We start from the raw sequence: 16,566 nt of genomic DNA on the forward strand, positions 1-16,566 counted from the left end.
TGAGAAGAAGGCATTAAATGACGATAACTACTTTGACTACAGATTGGTTGTGGTGTGGTTGAAGCTGCATTCGTTGGAAAATATGCTCCATTTCTGTGTGACTACAAGAGTTGTGCTGAACCTGTGTTGATATTTGGAAGTATTAAGAACACACTGATTTGAGAAAACAGAGAAAAAACAGGAAATTTCAGTTGTATGCATATCAGTTGCATTCACTTTGTGTCTTGGAACACAGTCTTTCGTGATATTTTCGTTATGGAGACATGAGAGAAGATCAAATAAAAGAGGAGATTATTCGAGTACTCAGAAAGCAATGACTGGAGTCAAAAGGAAGTTATTCGGGGGATTTTTTGCGTTCGGAACGATGGCTGTGTTTGAAATTTCATCAGCGATTATGTTGGTGAATAGTGTCAGTTCACAGAATCAAGGTAGTTAGAGAATAGAAAAGGAAATAGAAAAAAGAAGAAGAAAAAGAAAATAAAGGATGAAGAGATAGAAGAAAATAAAATAAAAAGGATAGAGCACCGTATAATGGTTTAGGTTGAGAGGACTTGTAAAAATTAAACCGAACCAATAAAAAAATTAACGATTGGTTTGCAGATATGGACCCATGTTCGATGCTTCAAGCCAGTGGAGACCGTCTACAATTCGTGATTTCCTGTGTGGTTCTCACCCTGGTATGGACAATTGGTCTATTTATAGATCCTATATTCACCCTCTCATTCGATCCATTATTCTCAGAAACTGTGACAAGACATGTAAGCATCTAATAAAAAGAGCTTTACGAGTATACAGCTTTCAGTATTCATTGATGAAATCAAGAATTTCGAAAAAGAAGAAAAAAGAGGAAAAGACACAGTCAGACACTGGTTATCAGTGATTCGTTATAAAACATTTTATCGATTTCCATTTTCGAATGTCCGGTGACTTTTTTGAGAATTGCACTAATAGATATTCAATTGAACATGATTTCGAAAACTGTACAAACACAACGAATCAATGTGATCTTATCTGGGTAAGAAGAGATCTTAGTTGTTTCAAAGAGTGAAAAGTTTTCAGAATATGCATTCGGCTATGGAAGTTTTCGATTGGCTTTTCTATTCAGCAACAATATTTTTTACTCTCTCTGGATTTCTGAATATTTACTGTCTGGTCTCCGCTTCTTACACTTTTTACTACTTAAATAATGAGTGAGTCTATTGAGAAAATTGGAAGACAGTTGTAGGTTGAACTGATAACATTTTTGATTGAGGAGTTGATAGCAATCGAATATTCTTGTAGCAGGTGTTGCAAAGTTTTTTTTAAAGATCATAAGAATAAAGTTTGAGATAAATTGTTTCATATTCAGATTCCCAACAGAGAGTTAGAACGAAGCTAACATATCTACCGTAACCTTTTACTTTATTTCAGAATCCGGAAACATTACGTTTTCGTTCTCAGCCGTTGTTTCTCGTCAATAATTTGTGTATTCTCTCTTTTAATAACTGAAAGTGCACTGTATACTGATGCTATCTCATCTTCTTTTACTTTTTATGCAATCGGATTCTCATTTTACAATTTCAGTATGGATAGTTTGTTGTGTAAGTGTTACTTTGATGAGACATTTTTTGAATTATACTTATTTTAGTATCCTACATGATGATATCTCTTTTAACTTATTTCGGTGTTGTTCATTCATCATTCTATAGGAGTAATGTGACTTTAAGATCTCTATATTTTACACTCGGAATAATCTGGGGATTCTCATTAACACTTGCGGTGAGCCTCTAAAGAAGATGAAGTGCCGAAGAACCGGATATTTTCAGATTCCACTGAGTCTCTATCAAGCAGCCGTCAATTCTCCCGGTCCGATCGAATGTGATCTTCATTATTGTCTGAAAGTTGTCGAATGGATCACTTGTTAGTTGAATTTCAAAAACTTTTAAACTATTATAATTCCAGTTTCCTTCGCATGTATATGTTTATTATTGAATGTTCTGCTAACTGGATTCGTTGTTATTTCTCTATACTGGCATCATTTCAAAGCCAAAAAAGTAAGTTTTCATTGTTTCTCACGTTCTATTTTCACTAATTTCCAGAACGGAATCGAAGTTCCAGAAGTGACAAGTCGTGCTCGTGTCCGTCTAACATTCACATTCTTTGCACTGGTAATTGTCTGTTTCGTTGAATTATTCCCGTTTGGAATTCTCATAGGATTCGATCAAAGTATGATCTCTGCATGATTTTCTGAGATTCACTATAAATTTTTCAGGCGGTCTCCAAAAGTGTGAGAGTTTTTATCAATCCGATAAGTTGTTGATTCAAGTTATTGTTTCTTCTATCGAGACTTTTTTGGGGTGAGAAAGAAAATCGTTTATTTTTTAAAAGTTTTATTATTTGAATTTCAGCTCATTGGTATTCGTGGCAGACCCGCTTATCAATATATGTTTTGATAAAAATATATTACAGACTGTGAAATTGCAGGTGGATCTGAATAGTTCAAAAAGGTTCTTAATAGCCTCCAAATTTATAGAAAAGATGGATTCGAACAAAACTTTTCGCACGCCCCCTCAAAAAATGATACGCATCACTTTTTATCGTGAAATTGTGAAATTGAAGTTTGATATCAGTCGAGACACAATCAAAATGGTTTATTGCATTATATTGATTTTGTCTCCAAATGACACAAATTGGTGGTCTTTTTGATAATTGCACAACTCATTTTTCATTTGAAAAAGATTACGAACAATGTGTGAATGTGACGAAAAATCCATGTCAATTGATCAAAGTTAGTTTTGATCTGCCTCTAGAACCCAATTTCAACCATTTCAGGACATTTCAATTTCTCATTCGATTCGGTTATGGATGGGTTTCTATATTCCATCTGTTATTTGTTTTCTGGCAATTTTGGTGGATATTTATTGCCTTGTTATCACTATTTTTCTACTCCGAAGCTTGAACCAACAGTGAGTGGAAAGTCTGATTCATTTTCAAAACTTAAAATTACAGAACACGGAAAAGATACGTATTTGTTCTTGTTAGATTATCTTCTGCAATTTTGGTTGCAATTTGTATTATTCTGGTACAATCTACTAATGCACTGGATGCTCCATTTCAAGATTCTTATACTTATTATGCTATATTCTTTGTCGTTTATGATTTCAGTATATTCAGTTTATTGGGTTAGTATCGCACTCAATGTTTCAATATTCTCTTTCAAAATCTCAGGATCGTTCACCGGAGTTGCTGTAATAACATATTTCGGTGTGATGCGTCCATTATTCTACAGAGATCGATTGACTCCTAAAGTGATGTATTGGGCTGCAGCTGGAATATGTATAGTTTCGGCTTGTATTTCGGTATGACGTTTTCAGAAGTTTGGTGATAATTTTTCCTGTTTTAAGATCCCAATCGGATTGTTTCAAGCAGCAGATTCTGCCGATGGACCAATAAGATGTGATAGTACGAGCTGTCAAGTAATTGTCAAATGGTTACTGTGTGAGTTATCTTACGGAACCAACGGATGAAGATAATTAAAAAAGAGAATATGCAAAAATCTATCTCTTTTTTCCCCTACTCAGAAATGTGTCCTATTCATTATTTGTCAGGGAATACACAACAATCATTTCCCAATTTTTTTTCACGCAAACCTTACTGTTTTAAGTCAGTATTTCCTGTGTGATTCTCATCGGAGCCACTTCCACATTATTATTCGTCACGATTTCTCTCTACTGGCATAATTACAAATCGAAGAAAATGGGGAATCTGACATCATCTGCATCGGATCACGGAAGAGCTCGTTTAGCATGGACAACTGCCGTCTTGATTATTCTTTCATGTGTCGAACTCATTCCAACTGGATTATTGTTGGCTTACGGGAAGTGTGAGTGAGGAGAAACGAGTGAAATAAGAGATGGATGTTTAGATGTGTTTTCAGTATCCATATCTGATGATTGTGACAATTTTTATCGAGCTAACGAACTGTTAGTCCCCACAATCATATCTTCGTTGGAAACTTTCATTGGGTTTGTTTTGAGGAAAAGTACTAAAATTTCAGTAGGTTTTTCAGATCAATCACGTTTCTACTCGATCCTTTCATTAATTTTTTCTTTGACACATTTCAAAACACATTTCTAACCAGGTAATCTTCTGAATGTCCATTTTTAATTGAACACCGACAAGTTTCAGATTAAATCAATCAAAAACAAGTTATTCAAACGGTCACCTGCTGTATCTGACAAAAATGAAATAGTGACGACTAGTGATTCTTCCTAAATTCATTTCTCTATTCTAAAGTAATTCCTTATACAAACACTCTTCAGTGCATTCTATCAATTCAGTGATGGGTCTTACTGACACGCTTTCGAAATGACTAACCAGCACGCTTCGATCTTTTCCAATTGTTCTGTACATTACGATCTGGAAGTGAATTTTGAGATATGTATCGAGGCCACAGATCCATGTTATTCTATAGAGGTATGTTTCGAGGTGGAAGAGTAGAGAGAATCAAATTTTCAGCAAATCGAAACAGCAGTCACTATATCCTATGTCGACTATTGCTCATCTGTAACACTATTCCCGCTTGCTGGCTTCATGAATATCTATTGTCTTCTGGTTATCTTACCTATTTATCATCGCTTGCAAAATAATTCAAAAAAGAAATACATATTTCTGATTACTCGATGCATTGCCGGCCTCTTGGCTGTAACTGCGTGGCTTTTGCTTCAATGTGTTTATCTTCGATCGATGACTCCAAACACAGGAGATTCAGCTGGTTATGTATTAGCATTATCTTTGTATATTGGGAGTACTTATGTACTTTTAGGTATGTTCTCATCTTTTGACAAATTATATTATTTTGACATACAGGTTCCTATGTTGGAATGGCTGGAGTACTGTATCTCGGAGTTATGAATCCAGTTGGATTTAATCAACATCTCACATTAAGACTCACCTACATAGCTGTTTGTGTCATTTTTATATTTGCTTTAATTCTATCAGTGAGTTTGGTCTACAAGGAAATACAAGTTGAATTCAAATAATCAGATTCCTCTTGCCATACTTCAAGCAGCAATTGCTATCCCAATCAGTATAAAGTGCAGAGACAAAACATGTGCTCCTGTTGTTACCCTAATTAATTGTGAGTTGTTATCTAAAGTTTCTGTCTCTCATATTAATTTTTTCAGTTATTCTCGTATCCGGATCTCTCATTATCACAACAATTACGCTGTCATTCGTATTGATCTCATTATTAAATCATCGGAATGCGTTCAAAAGACTAGATACAATGTCGAACGCATCTTTGAACTCTGGCATTCGTCTTCTAATCTGGACACTTTTTGTGGTTATTCTCATTACGATTGCTGAAATTATTCCGTTCACTTTCATGGAAATCAGGAGAAGTGGTAATTAAAAAATAAAATTTAATGAGAAAATTCTGAAATTATGAATACACAGAAGGTACAATAACTGGTTGCTACTGGTTTTATCACGCTGGAAAGGTTATCGTAGAAGCAATATTCGCATTGATTGAATCATCGATTTGGAGTGTTGCTCTGATTGTTGACCCACTTACAAATTTGATATTAGACAGAACTGTCTCCAGACAAGCTGCTAGTCAGGTGAGCATTTTGTTTTGTTCATAAAATAACTATTCTCACAGGTAAAATGGATACAAAGAAGCTGTGAACGACTTGTTATTTTTGTTATTGGAAAGTTCTCCAGACGGAAAAAAATCAGGGAAGAAGATGAAGAAGAAGAAAAAGTTTGTCAGGAACAAACGATCCAAACCGAAATAATTTCCTCTTCTCCGGAAATAAATCGTTGAAATCTCAGTTTTCATTCATATTTTTTCCAAAACCTGTATTGCAGAAACTAAAATTTTATTAGTGTTGCGAATTACAATAAAAATGAGAATGATGATGATGACGATGGTTGACAATTCACTCTAAGACATTTCCCGTCATTTTTAAGGTAATTCCCTCGACAAACAATAAAATAACACCCTATCATTTTAGTGTCATTTGACACTTTCTCTATATGACTCAGCAACTTTCTTCTATTTTCTCTAATTGTTCCCAACATTATGATTTGGAAATCATTTTCGAGTTTTGTGTCAATGCAACGGATCCATGTAGATCTATTCAAGTGTGTTTCCTGTTTTCTTTCTATTTTGAAAACTAGAATTTCAGCAAATCGAAACTGCCGTTACTATCGCTTATGTAGATTATTATTCATCTGTTACATTATTCTCAGTTGCTGGATTGATGAATATCTACTGTCTTCTCGTTATTATACCACTTTATCGCCGAATGCAAAATGATTCGAAAAAGAAATACATTTTCCTGATAACTCGATGTATTGCTGGTCTTTTGGCTGTAGTTTCCTGGCTTCTCATTCAATGTATTTATCTTCGATTCATTGCTCCAACTGCCGGAAATTTTCCATATTATGTGCTAGCTCTGACTTTGTACATTGGGAGTACTTACGTACTTTTAGGTGAATTCTGGATATGATCCATTGATATTAAAAATTTATTAAAGGTTCTTATGTTGGAATGGCTGGAATACTGTATCTTGGAGTTTTAAATCCAATATCGTTTCATCAACATATCACATTACGACTCGTTTATGCAGCTGTTTGTATCTTCTTTCTTGTTGCTCTTTCACTGTCGGTAAGGGATTTCTAGCTCTTCCAAAAAGCTAATCAATTTTGAAGATCCCTCTAGCAACATTCGAAGCAGCAATGGCTATTCCAGTAACAATAAAATGCACTGACAAGTCATGTGCACCATTGGTAACTCTCCTCAATTGTAAAATAAGTTTCACCCTTTTCGTATATTTCATCATCATTTTCAGTTGTTCTCGTTCTTGGATCTCTTATAACTGCCGCAACAACTATCTTGTTTGTTCTGATCTCACTCTTACGCCATCGAAAAGAATTTAAAAAGCAGGATACTGTATCGAATACTAATCTAAATTCTGCAATTCGTCTGCTCACTTGGACTCTTTTCGCATTATTTCTTATTTCAATTGTCGAAATTATTCCGTTTGTTTTCATGGAAGTGAAGAAACATGGAAAGCAGTTTTAGAACAGTTAAAACCACCAAATTACTATTTCAGAAGGACCAATGACTGGATGTTTTTGGTTTTACCACGCGAGTAAAGTGATCGGAGAAGCAGCATTCTCATTGACTGAATCTTCTCTCTGGAGTATTGCTCTTATAATTGATCCATTGACAAATGTGATTTTGGATAGAACTGTATCTAAACAAGCTGTAAGGCAGGTAATTGTAGAAATTGAGAGTTTCTATCTGGGTTCGAAAAAGTTATAATACTTACAGGCAAAATGGATGAGCAAAAGCTGTGTAGGACTGGTGAGGAGTGTGACAGGAAAGGTTTCGAAGAGAAGTACAGATGATAATAATTCTAAAGAAGAAACGCTTTCTCATGAACAAACAACACAAATTGAAATACTTTCGTCTTCAGCTGAATGAATCATTAAAAATTTAAATGCAAGCTTAAAATACAATATTCATTTTGGCTCTGGCCATTTTCACAAGGTTAGTTCAAGGAGACTTTTTTACTTGTTCTCTTCTTTGCCGTCTTCAAGAATATTGCTGGCTTGACGAGCGATGGTTTTAGTCTGAAATCAAACAATCCTATATTTTTTCAGCAAAATAAAACTGACATGACTAGTAGTGTTAGCACTGGAAAGATTCCATTCGGAACTCTTTTCCCATAATTTATTCCCTTTGAACGAGAATCCAATAATCTCGACTTCTGGTTGTTTTTCAGCCAAAAGCATGAAATTTACATTGAGAACAAGACGTTTCTTATCAATCATCATGTCCAATTGAACCTCTTCTTTGAATGCTTTTTGTCCAGAAACAAACGAAGAATTGATAGATGGAGAAGTGTCATCAGAGACTTTGATAGGGATGACATCCAATGTTTGATGAGTTTCTTTCACTGAAAATTTATAATCTAAAAGGAAAAATGAGAGAGAATGAATACCTGTACTCAAAGTGACCATATTCTGATTCAGAGTATTCTTCATTTTAGGAGTTGCAGGTGAATTTGATCTTGATTTTTTGTCAAGTTTAACCTTTTCCTCTTTCACAGTTTCTTCTTTTTTCTCATTCACTTCATCTGGTTTTCCTTCTTCTTGACGTACTTCACGTGTCACTTTTGTCTCTTTTACACGCAAAATTCCACGTGGAGAAATCAATGATTTTGGAGCAGAAGAAGATGAAGAAATACGAGAATCATGAAGATCTTTAGCTGTCATGTATGTCGAGTTATTGGCATTTCCAGTTGAGTACATGTATACAGAATTACCAGGAGATGTTGGTGGTTTTGAACTTATTCCTTCTTCTTTTTTCTTCTGTGATTCCACGATTCGAGCCAAATTCTTAGAAGCTGTTGGTTTTTTTGAACTCAAACTTTTATCCAAATCAATTTCATTATCACTGTGCTTCTCTCCTTGCACTTTGATTGGAATAGATCCGTGAAGAAGTGGACTTTTATTCGGAGTTGTTTTAGAAGCCGATTTGATATTTGATTGGAGAATTGAAGAGGAATTCAATGGAGATTTTGGGCTCTTCGGAGTAGAAGTTGCAGCTGGAAACGAGTGATAAAATGACTCGTTGACAGTAGAATTCCGTTGATCCGTCGACTTGATTGAACTCAATCTGAGGGGTTCTTCGTCTAGACGAATGAATTTTCGAGATGATTCTCTATCTGGACTTTTGGTTGTCTTTTTGAGAGAAGCATCACTAAATTGACTCTCCCCAGTGCCTGGAGAGTCTGGCCTGATTGTGTTGTGTGCAGTGGTTGTGTGAGTACCTCAAACTTGGGTAATTAAACCTTTTATTATAAAGATAAATTAAGAAAATAACAATAAGATTTAACAAATAACAATTGGGTGAAAATATAAAAAGATGAGAAATCGTTTCGATAGGATTCGCTATTTATATGAATGAGCTCTGTCGGTAGGGGGGCGTGTATACATTCCCAGACAGAGCGGGGGACGAAAAGTTTAATAAATCTATGACTCAATTCAATTTAGATTGATTCGTTTGATAAAGGATTCTTTCGTTATTAAATTCCTATTCGATGATAAGAAAAGATGCTCGGTGTTTGATCTTCGGAGTTAGGATAAAGTACAATATACAATAAAGAAATTATACAAAAAGAGACCCGAATCGGGTTCACTCCCGGCTCCCCGAAGACTCGATTATCGTTGATAGTCGTGTCGACCGTCCCGCCTTGACTCGATGACTCGATTCCAAATTGCGCTTTCTCTCTTGATGCTTGTTGTCGGTCGTATCGGTCACTAGGTTTCGATTTCTGCTCTCTCGTTTGACGTTGGCTGTTTAGACTCATAAGAGAGAGGCTCCCAGCAGCAAGATTTGGGAGTTACGTTTTTGATTGTTTGATTCTTGTGCTTCGGTAGGTAAAATTTTCCCAAGATATTCTCAGAGGAAGAATTCAATTTTCTTCGATTTGCTCTCAGCTCCTTTTTGATCTGTTGTAGAACACATCCTTGAATCGTGTGCCTGTCCGATATTTCCAATCCAAATATCGAACACCAACTGGCTCCTTTAGCTTCATCGTCAGCCAGAATTCTTTTCTGGCACTGTCACTCATGTGTCCAGTCCGCGGATTTCTCAATTTTATCTCAACGTTGACTTCTGCCTTCTCTGTCCAGTTTCGCTACTTTTTTTTCGGTTGTTGAGCAAATCGTTATTCGTTCCTCGGTGGTGATGTCCAGAGGTCCCACTTCGTTAGTCGCTCGCCCTCCCGGATAGAGTGATAAGTCTTTTTCTCCACCCGGGGCCACGCGGGTCTTTCGTCTCGGTGATCGTTACTGAAGTCGTCGATGCACCATAAATTGACTCTCCCCAGTGCCTGGAGAGTCTGGCCTGATTGTGTTGTGTGCAGTGGTTGTGTGAGTACCTCAAACTTGGGTAATTAAACCTTTTATTATAAAGATAAATTAAGAAAATAACAATAAGATTTAACAAATAACAATTGGGTGAAAATATAAAAAGATGAGAAATCGTTTCGATAGGATTCGCTATTTATATGAATGAGCTCTGTCGGTAGGGGGGCGTGTATACATTCCCAGACAGAGCGGGGGACGAAAAGTTTAATAAATCTATGACTCAATTCAATTTAGATTGATTCGTTTGATAAAGGATTCTTTCGTTATTAAATTCCTATTCGATGATAAGAAAAGATGCTCGGTGTTTGATCTTCGGAGTTAGGATAAAGTACAATATACAATAAAGAAATTATACAAAAAGAGACCCGAATCGGGTTCAATCACTCTTCTTCTTCTTCATTGTTTTCTGTCTTTTAGTTCTGAATTTAGCCCGTTTGGAGCTAATTGAACTACCAGAAGCAGAAGAATTGGATGAAGAAACACTCTGATTGCTGGAAACATCACTAGATTTACTTGAGTTTTCAGTTGATTTCTTGGGAGTTTGGACAACTGAAGATACTGTTGCTCCAGCCGTCTTTTTCTGATCTTTTCCAGTTTTTCCATCATCAAAAAAGAAATTAACTTCGCGATATTCAGACTGTTCTTCTCCGAAAGATCCCACTTCATGACTCCACATCTTCTCCATTGTGGCAGTTGACTCGTGACGGATGTCAATTCTGAACGAAACATATATCACTGTTATCTTTTATTCTACTCCTACCCGATATTTTTGTTATCAAAAAAGACGAATTCATTGAATGCAATCGTCTTAGTTGGATCAAAAGTAGTCTTGAGAGCAGATATTGGGACGTTTCTGAAATTAGAAATACATAAATAACATGAGAATGAAATCTAGTTTACCCAAAAACACTAGAATCCTTCAAACCAATTTTGAAATGTTCAGAACGAGTATAGTTCTGATTGATGACTGAAACAGTTTCAGAACAAGTAACATTCAGAAATCCCTCAACTGATTTTCCCAAATCTCCCACAATTTTAGTTTTGCAGATGTTGGAATAACTCTTCGATTCAGTGATTTTCGATGATTTTCCATTTCGAATTTTGTGAACATTCTGCACGGAATGAATGTATATTCCTTTTGAAGAATAATACATTTTCAATTGAAAATCTTCTTCTGGTTCATCATCTGATGATTGACTGAGATCAGAAGAAGAACGAGATGTTCCAACATATTCTGCTTCGACCATCTCTGCATACAACTTCTTTCGATCATCAATTGACAATTTGTGGGAAGTCAAAAGGATTTTAGTGACGAATTGAACAGTCTTTTTCTCACTTGCTCCAACGACTTGTTGTTCAGTTAGAATGAATAATGGAGATGGAAGTTGAATTGATTCGGGAGCAACTTTTGATCGACACCCGAAAACACTTTTATTCGAAAGATGAGTTGGAAGACGGAGCAACACTGTTTGATCAATCTGAAAATATATGAATGTAAATTAATTAAATCGTTGAAATTACCTTGTTCTCTTCTTTCTTTTCAATTGGAATCGGTGGAATTCGTCCACGAGATTTCGATCTAGAACGAGCCTGAAGACTTGTAGATCTCTTCTTTATCTTATCACCACTGGCGGATCGAGTACGAGTCAATGAGCGTCCACGAGATCTGATACGATTCCTCGAACGACTTCTCGAACGACTCTTGGAACGACTTCTGGAACGAGAAGAAGCCGTCGATTGAGCTGAACGAATTGCATTGTTGACAATGGCCTGACGACGAAGATCGACGGATCCACGACGAGGACGCTTCGGTTTCTCGACTTCACTGATGATCGTGATCTTTCTTTTCATGTCTTTCTCCAGATTGATTGTTATTTGACCTGGTTGATCAGAAGCTGACACGTAAACCGTATCATCTTCACTCATTGGAGCATCATCTTCGTTGATCTGCAAGAAAATAATTCTTACAGTTCTGAAAAAGACTGAAAGGATACCTTATCGGTTGAACGATCGTTCTCCATGTTTTTCGATTGATTCGAGTTGCGATATCTAGACTGATTGCAGTTTGAGACGAATTTTGTGAGCTTCATAATGCGATTTAAGAAAACAGGAGGTCACGTGATAAGCCGCTGACGAATTTTTGGTTTTAGCCACATACTATGTTTGGTTATTTAAAACTCGAATAATTTTTTCTTGCGTCAAGATAACTTTGAAGCAAATGAACTCAATTTCTCTTATCACTGAACGAGTAAAAGTCAAAATGATTCTGATTTATTTCAATATGTTTTTCGACTTATTCTTCTTTTCAAACTCGAGTCTATTTAATGAGTGCAAAGCAAGCAGAAACTGATTTATTCTCACATAATGATCTCACATAATGAAATCATAGTGACAATTGACAATTCACTCTAAGACATTTCCCGTCATTTTTAAGGTAATTCCCTCGACAAACAATAAAATAACACCCTATCATTTTAGTGTCATTTGACACTTTCTCTATATGACTCAGCAACTTTCTTCTATTTTCTCTAATTGTTCTCAACATTATGATTTGGAAATCGTTTTCGAGTTTTGTGTCAATGCAACAGATCCATGTAAATCTATTCAGGTACTTTTCCTGTTTTCTTTCTTTTTTGAAAAACAAAAACTCTTCAGCAAATCGAAACTGCTGTTACTATCGCTTATGTAGATTATTATTCATCTGTTACATTATTCTCAGTGGCTGGATTGATGAATATCTACTGTCTTCTCGTTATTATACCACTTTATCGCCGAATGCAAAATGATTCGAAAAAGAAATACATTTTCCTGATAACTCGATGTATCGCCGGTCTTTTGGCCTCAATTTCTTGGCTTCTCATTCAATGTATTTATCTTCGATTCATTGCTCCAACGGCTGGAAACTTCCCGTACTATGTGATGGCCCTTGCACTAAACATTGGAAGCATTTATGGATTGTTGGGTGAGTATGTTTATATCTCCTAAAAATTTTATAAGTTCCAGGTTCTTATGTTGGAATGGCTGGAATACTGTATCTTGGAGTTTTGAATCCAGTTGCATACAATCAACATCTAACATTGCGAATAGTCTATAGAGACTTGTGGGGGACCTATAAGAATCGATAATAACCGTGACGGTTTGAGCAAACAGTGGGACGACCACTGGAATGTACTCTGCGTCTCTCGGACCTGTACACTCTTTCATTTCTCTGCGTCAATCCCGCACAATGATGTCTCGTCATCTCTGCGCGCACTCTTACTTTTGCATTGTCTCTCATTTTCGTCGTGTGCTGTCACGCATATTAATTCAATTTTGTTTTTGTTTTATCCGTATCATTTTTTTGCGCATCTTTAGCGCATCCTTACCGTATCCATATATTTTTCTCAAACCCCCATGATATTATACTTTTTGAAATCGGGAAGATCTGGAGATTACGAATATGCTAATTTCATAGCATGAATATTCCAAATGTTCAATGTGTATTTAATAAAAAGGGCAAATTTGAAGTTTTTTAAATGACGTTTTTCAAATTCAAATTTTTCAAATGACGTTTTTTCCGAGACAAAGAAACCATTTTTGACACATTCTTCTTTGTTAAGCTATGTGTCGGTTAGATAAAAGGGTGACATTTCCTATAAATACCTCGCTTTTGGAGGTATTTTCCTCATTCAAGACAACTTAGCGGAATAGTTGTCCCTTGCCATATATTGATTTCTTGTGTCGAAAACTTTATATGGTTCTACCTATTTTTCTGAAATTCTTGTATTTACTAGTTCAATCACTCACTCAATTCCCGACTGGATTCGCCTCGAACCTTGATTGACAATGCAAACCAAATAACGGAACAATTGATGAAAAGGCTCTCCGAGAAACTGAAGAGAGTCATGTCAACTGACGAAGAAGAACAAGAGCAAATGCACATTGAAGCATTTGACTGAAACCATTGTGGCTCCATTCAAGAAGCACTCGTTGGTTATTCAAACTCCAAATTATTGGAGTTTGTTCCTCGATAAGGATCGCGATGTGTCTCTTGGAGGTGTCAACCAAGTCTTGAGAAGCTGGAACTCGCTGAGCACTAACATCTTGGTAAACAAATTAATTTTCTATAAATTGAATGTGAAATTTTATTATTTCAGAAAGTCAATCAACGAGTCCTGGAAGGTTTGGAAAACTGTTCCAACTGGAATGCTGCAGAGCAGGACGTCTGGGTGGTTTCTGGTTCACCGGTTGTGTGCACTTTGAACTATGACTTCTTTGACAGCTACGAAGCCGCCGATGTGCTTCAATGTCAACGTGCCCTTGTTGGAGGCCGTACAGAAGTCTTCCGCGTGTATGTGGACTGCAAGGACGGACTCGAATGGAAGCAAGGAAACACGGGACTCTGCTCGACATTGACGAAAGCTCAAGAGACTCGTTTGACGACATCGTGGCGACTCAGAGTGTTGGATGTGGTCAAGAATAAAGTGGAAAACTCGTTTATTTAAATATTTTTTATAATTTAAAAATATTTTTCAAGTAAATAATAAATAATAAAAATTATTCACTTTTTTGTTGTGGGTCGAGTCTAAAATAGGAACATGTATATAGTTTTCTCAAAATTGAAAGCTTACTGGTGATGATGGCGGGGTTGGAGTGTAGTTGGTGCCCTTCAAGTAGTCTCCTTTGCGAGGTGGCCAGTCTTTCGCGTCTCCCTCCTCAGCGTCCCAAATGCCTTCTTGTTTGATCTCCGTCTGACATTGAGAAATATTTATGCATAAAGTCGGACAATCTTACCTTAATCTTTTGTTGAGCGGGCATTGTAGCGAATATCGTGAATGAAATGATGGTTTCTTGAAACTGCTTCTTCTTCTTCTTCCTCGTGACTCATGTTTTCTACAAAATTCCATTAACTCCCATGAGTCATAACCAGGTAGCTATCCAGATGTCACATGAAGATTATTTTTCTCGTCTTTGTAAATTTTGATGGTTCCCACAAGAGTCATATTTTTGAATGCATCTTCATAGAGTGGAAGCATTTGCGGATATGGCGGATGAGGGAGTCCGATGGGGTGATTGTTTTGCGTTGGTGGATCCATAAAGTTTCCAGACATTGGACTGAGTGGAGAGTCAGTCGGGAGTGGGACAGCGTCAATTTGTTCAATCATTGTTAATGAATGGGTTCTGATGGCGTTTCAACGGCTTATATACTCTGCTCTCGCACAGTTTCAAATGGTTTTTGACCCATTTTACTACAAAATTGTCGTTTTTACCAAGATTTGCTGAAAATGGCAGACGTATTGCCTTATTCGATCGTTTTCTTGCCTTTTGAATCAAAAAGTAAATGCAATAGTATCCACACACATTTGAAAGTATTCCTTGAATAGGTGATTGTAGCACCTTTTTCCACTTTGAACAGTTTTCAGCGAAAAATTGCACAAACTCATCTTGCGGGTCACAACCACTACTGTCAAAGAAATATCCATAGTTTCGGTCATCTACCCAAAGGGCCACCCAATGCTCCCCAGATTCGTTACTTGGTGCTGTATTCCATATAAAAGAGCACGGTCTGCTGTTAATAATGGGCTTTTTGTCACTTGGGAAGACTCCATGAAAACATCTTCTGGTCAGGCGACAGGTACTTAGGAATTTATCAAGTTGAATAGTTGACAACGACATTTTTATTAAAACTTGACAAAAATACAATTCAATAAACACGCATACGGAACCAAATGGCCTCAAGTGGGTACATTCTACCAGAGGAATCACGCAAAAGGGGTGAGTGTGGGTAGTTAAGGGTGATATTGTACTTTTCTTGGAAATATTTCAAAACTGAGACATAATTGCGTTTTCCTCGATTTCCGACTCGAATGATCATGTTGACAAAGCTGTGGTTTCGTGGAGTCGCATCCCTGAAAATAAAAATATTTTGGAAAAAGGTCTTCAGAAATATAAACTTACAAACTCAATTCACTGATCAAGTCCACATTGTAGCCGTTGCAACCATTCCAGATTTGGGGGATATTCATGTCAAGTAGATGAAGGTTAATGTTTCGAATCTTGTTGATTGACAAGTGATCCAAGGAGCCAAACTTTGTTGCCAAATAGGATGCCAAGTTAGTGTCGACATACTGAAAATTAAACATTATTTGTGTTAAAAAAGATAAAAAATTACCTGTGATGTCGGTGGAACATATCCATCTGGAAGAACCAGTGGTTTCTTGGAACCGGGCAGCATCACCAAACAGCAAGGCGAAAATGAATCAAAATGAACTTTTGTCTAATGGTGACTAGTCACATTGACATTTCGGAATCTGTCAATTTCGTACATTGAATCGAATTGTGACAAAACTATCACATTTAGACCACCTTTCGGTGTTTTCTTCGCAAAACGCATCAAAAGCTGGGTGCTACCGCTTTGAACGAGTTCCCAAGCATTTGACGATACAATCGGGGCTAAATTGAAAACGAAGAATGTATAGCCTGATCGGTACATTTTGTAAGAAATCCTCGGGGTAGTGTTGGTTGATACACCACCAAGTTCTTCATGGAAACGGGCAAAAGCTTGAGCATAGTTTTTGTTTTCAAAATCACATCGTATCGGCTGAGGTGGGTAAACTGTACCGCCGGCATCTAGTTGTACTTCAGACACATTATAATGGC

General features: G+C 36.6%; 6 protein-coding genes across 6 annotated transcripts; 4 read left to right on the plus strand and 2 right to left on the minus strand.

Annotated features, from left to right (window-relative positions):
* Positions 1 to 313: 313 nt before the first annotated feature.
* On the plus strand, positions 314 to 880 carry GCK72_010611 (uncharacterized protein; the record flags this gene model as incomplete). Its single annotated transcript, XM_053727950.1, has 3 exons — positions 314 to 428; positions 601 to 758; positions 803 to 880. The coding sequence occupies 3 exons, from the start codon at positions 314 to 316 to the stop codon at positions 878 to 880; spliced, it is 351 nt and encodes a 116-aa protein (XP_053587527.1).
* Positions 881 to 1,564: 684 nt separating this feature from the next.
* GCK72_010612 (uncharacterized protein) lies at positions 1,565 to 3,929 on the plus strand (the record flags this gene model as incomplete). The annotated part of the gene is made up of 13 exons (XM_053727951.1): positions 1,565 to 1,580; positions 1,628 to 1,758; positions 1,806 to 1,899; positions 1,942 to 2,033; positions 2,079 to 2,205; positions 2,252 to 2,336; positions 2,388 to 2,463; positions 2,812 to 2,945; positions 2,989 to 3,161; positions 3,208 to 3,338; positions 3,384 to 3,477; positions 3,644 to 3,866; positions 3,917 to 3,929. 13 exons carry the CDS (start codon positions 1,565 to 1,567, stop codon positions 3,927 to 3,929), a joined length of 1,389 nt encoding a protein of 462 aa, XP_053587528.1.
* A 418-nt stretch (positions 3,930 to 4,347) lies between these two features.
* On the plus strand, positions 4,348 to 7,069 carry GCK72_010613 (uncharacterized protein; the record flags this gene model as incomplete). Its single annotated transcript, XM_053727952.1, has 10 exons — positions 4,348 to 4,455; positions 4,498 to 4,804; positions 4,849 to 4,979; positions 5,026 to 5,119; positions 5,166 to 5,384; positions 5,437 to 5,600; positions 6,171 to 6,477; positions 6,522 to 6,652; positions 6,697 to 6,790; positions 6,837 to 7,069. The coding sequence occupies 10 exons, from the start codon at positions 4,348 to 4,350 to the stop codon at positions 7,067 to 7,069; spliced, it is 1,788 nt and encodes a 595-aa protein (XP_053587529.1).
* Positions 7,070 to 7,108: 39 nt separating this feature from the next.
* On the plus strand, positions 7,109 to 7,722 carry GCK72_010614 (uncharacterized protein; the record flags this gene model as incomplete). The annotated part of the gene is made up of 2 exons (XM_053727953.1): positions 7,109 to 7,264; positions 7,654 to 7,722. The coding sequence occupies 2 exons, from the start codon at positions 7,109 to 7,111 to the stop codon at positions 7,720 to 7,722; spliced, it is 225 nt and encodes a 74-aa protein (XP_053587530.1).
* GCK72_010615 (uncharacterized protein) lies at positions 7,561 to 11,948 on the minus strand (the record flags this gene model as incomplete). The annotated part of the gene is made up of 8 exons (XM_053727954.1): positions 7,561 to 7,623; positions 7,669 to 7,949; positions 7,995 to 8,825; positions 10,441 to 10,643; positions 10,688 to 10,780; positions 10,828 to 11,405; positions 11,449 to 11,874; positions 11,922 to 11,948. The coding sequence occupies 8 exons, from the start codon at positions 11,946 to 11,948 to the stop codon at positions 7,561 to 7,563; spliced, it is 2,502 nt and encodes an 833-aa protein (XP_053587531.1).
* A 3,662-nt stretch (positions 11,949 to 15,610) lies between these two features.
* Positions 15,611 to 16,141, minus strand: GCK72_010616 (uncharacterized protein; the record flags this gene model as incomplete). The annotated part of the gene is made up of 3 exons (XM_053727955.1): positions 15,611 to 15,815; positions 15,865 to 16,034; positions 16,079 to 16,141. The coding sequence occupies 3 exons, from the start codon at positions 16,139 to 16,141 to the stop codon at positions 15,611 to 15,613; spliced, it is 438 nt and encodes a 145-aa protein (XP_053587532.1).
* Between the last annotated feature and the right edge of the window lie 425 nt (positions 16,142 to 16,566).

This window comes from Caenorhabditis remanei, chromosome III (genome assembly GCF_010183535.1).
Source record: "Caenorhabditis remanei strain PX506 chromosome III, whole genome shotgun sequence".
Lineage (NCBI taxonomy): Eukaryota > Metazoa > Nematoda > Chromadorea > Rhabditida > Rhabditidae > Caenorhabditis > Caenorhabditis remanei.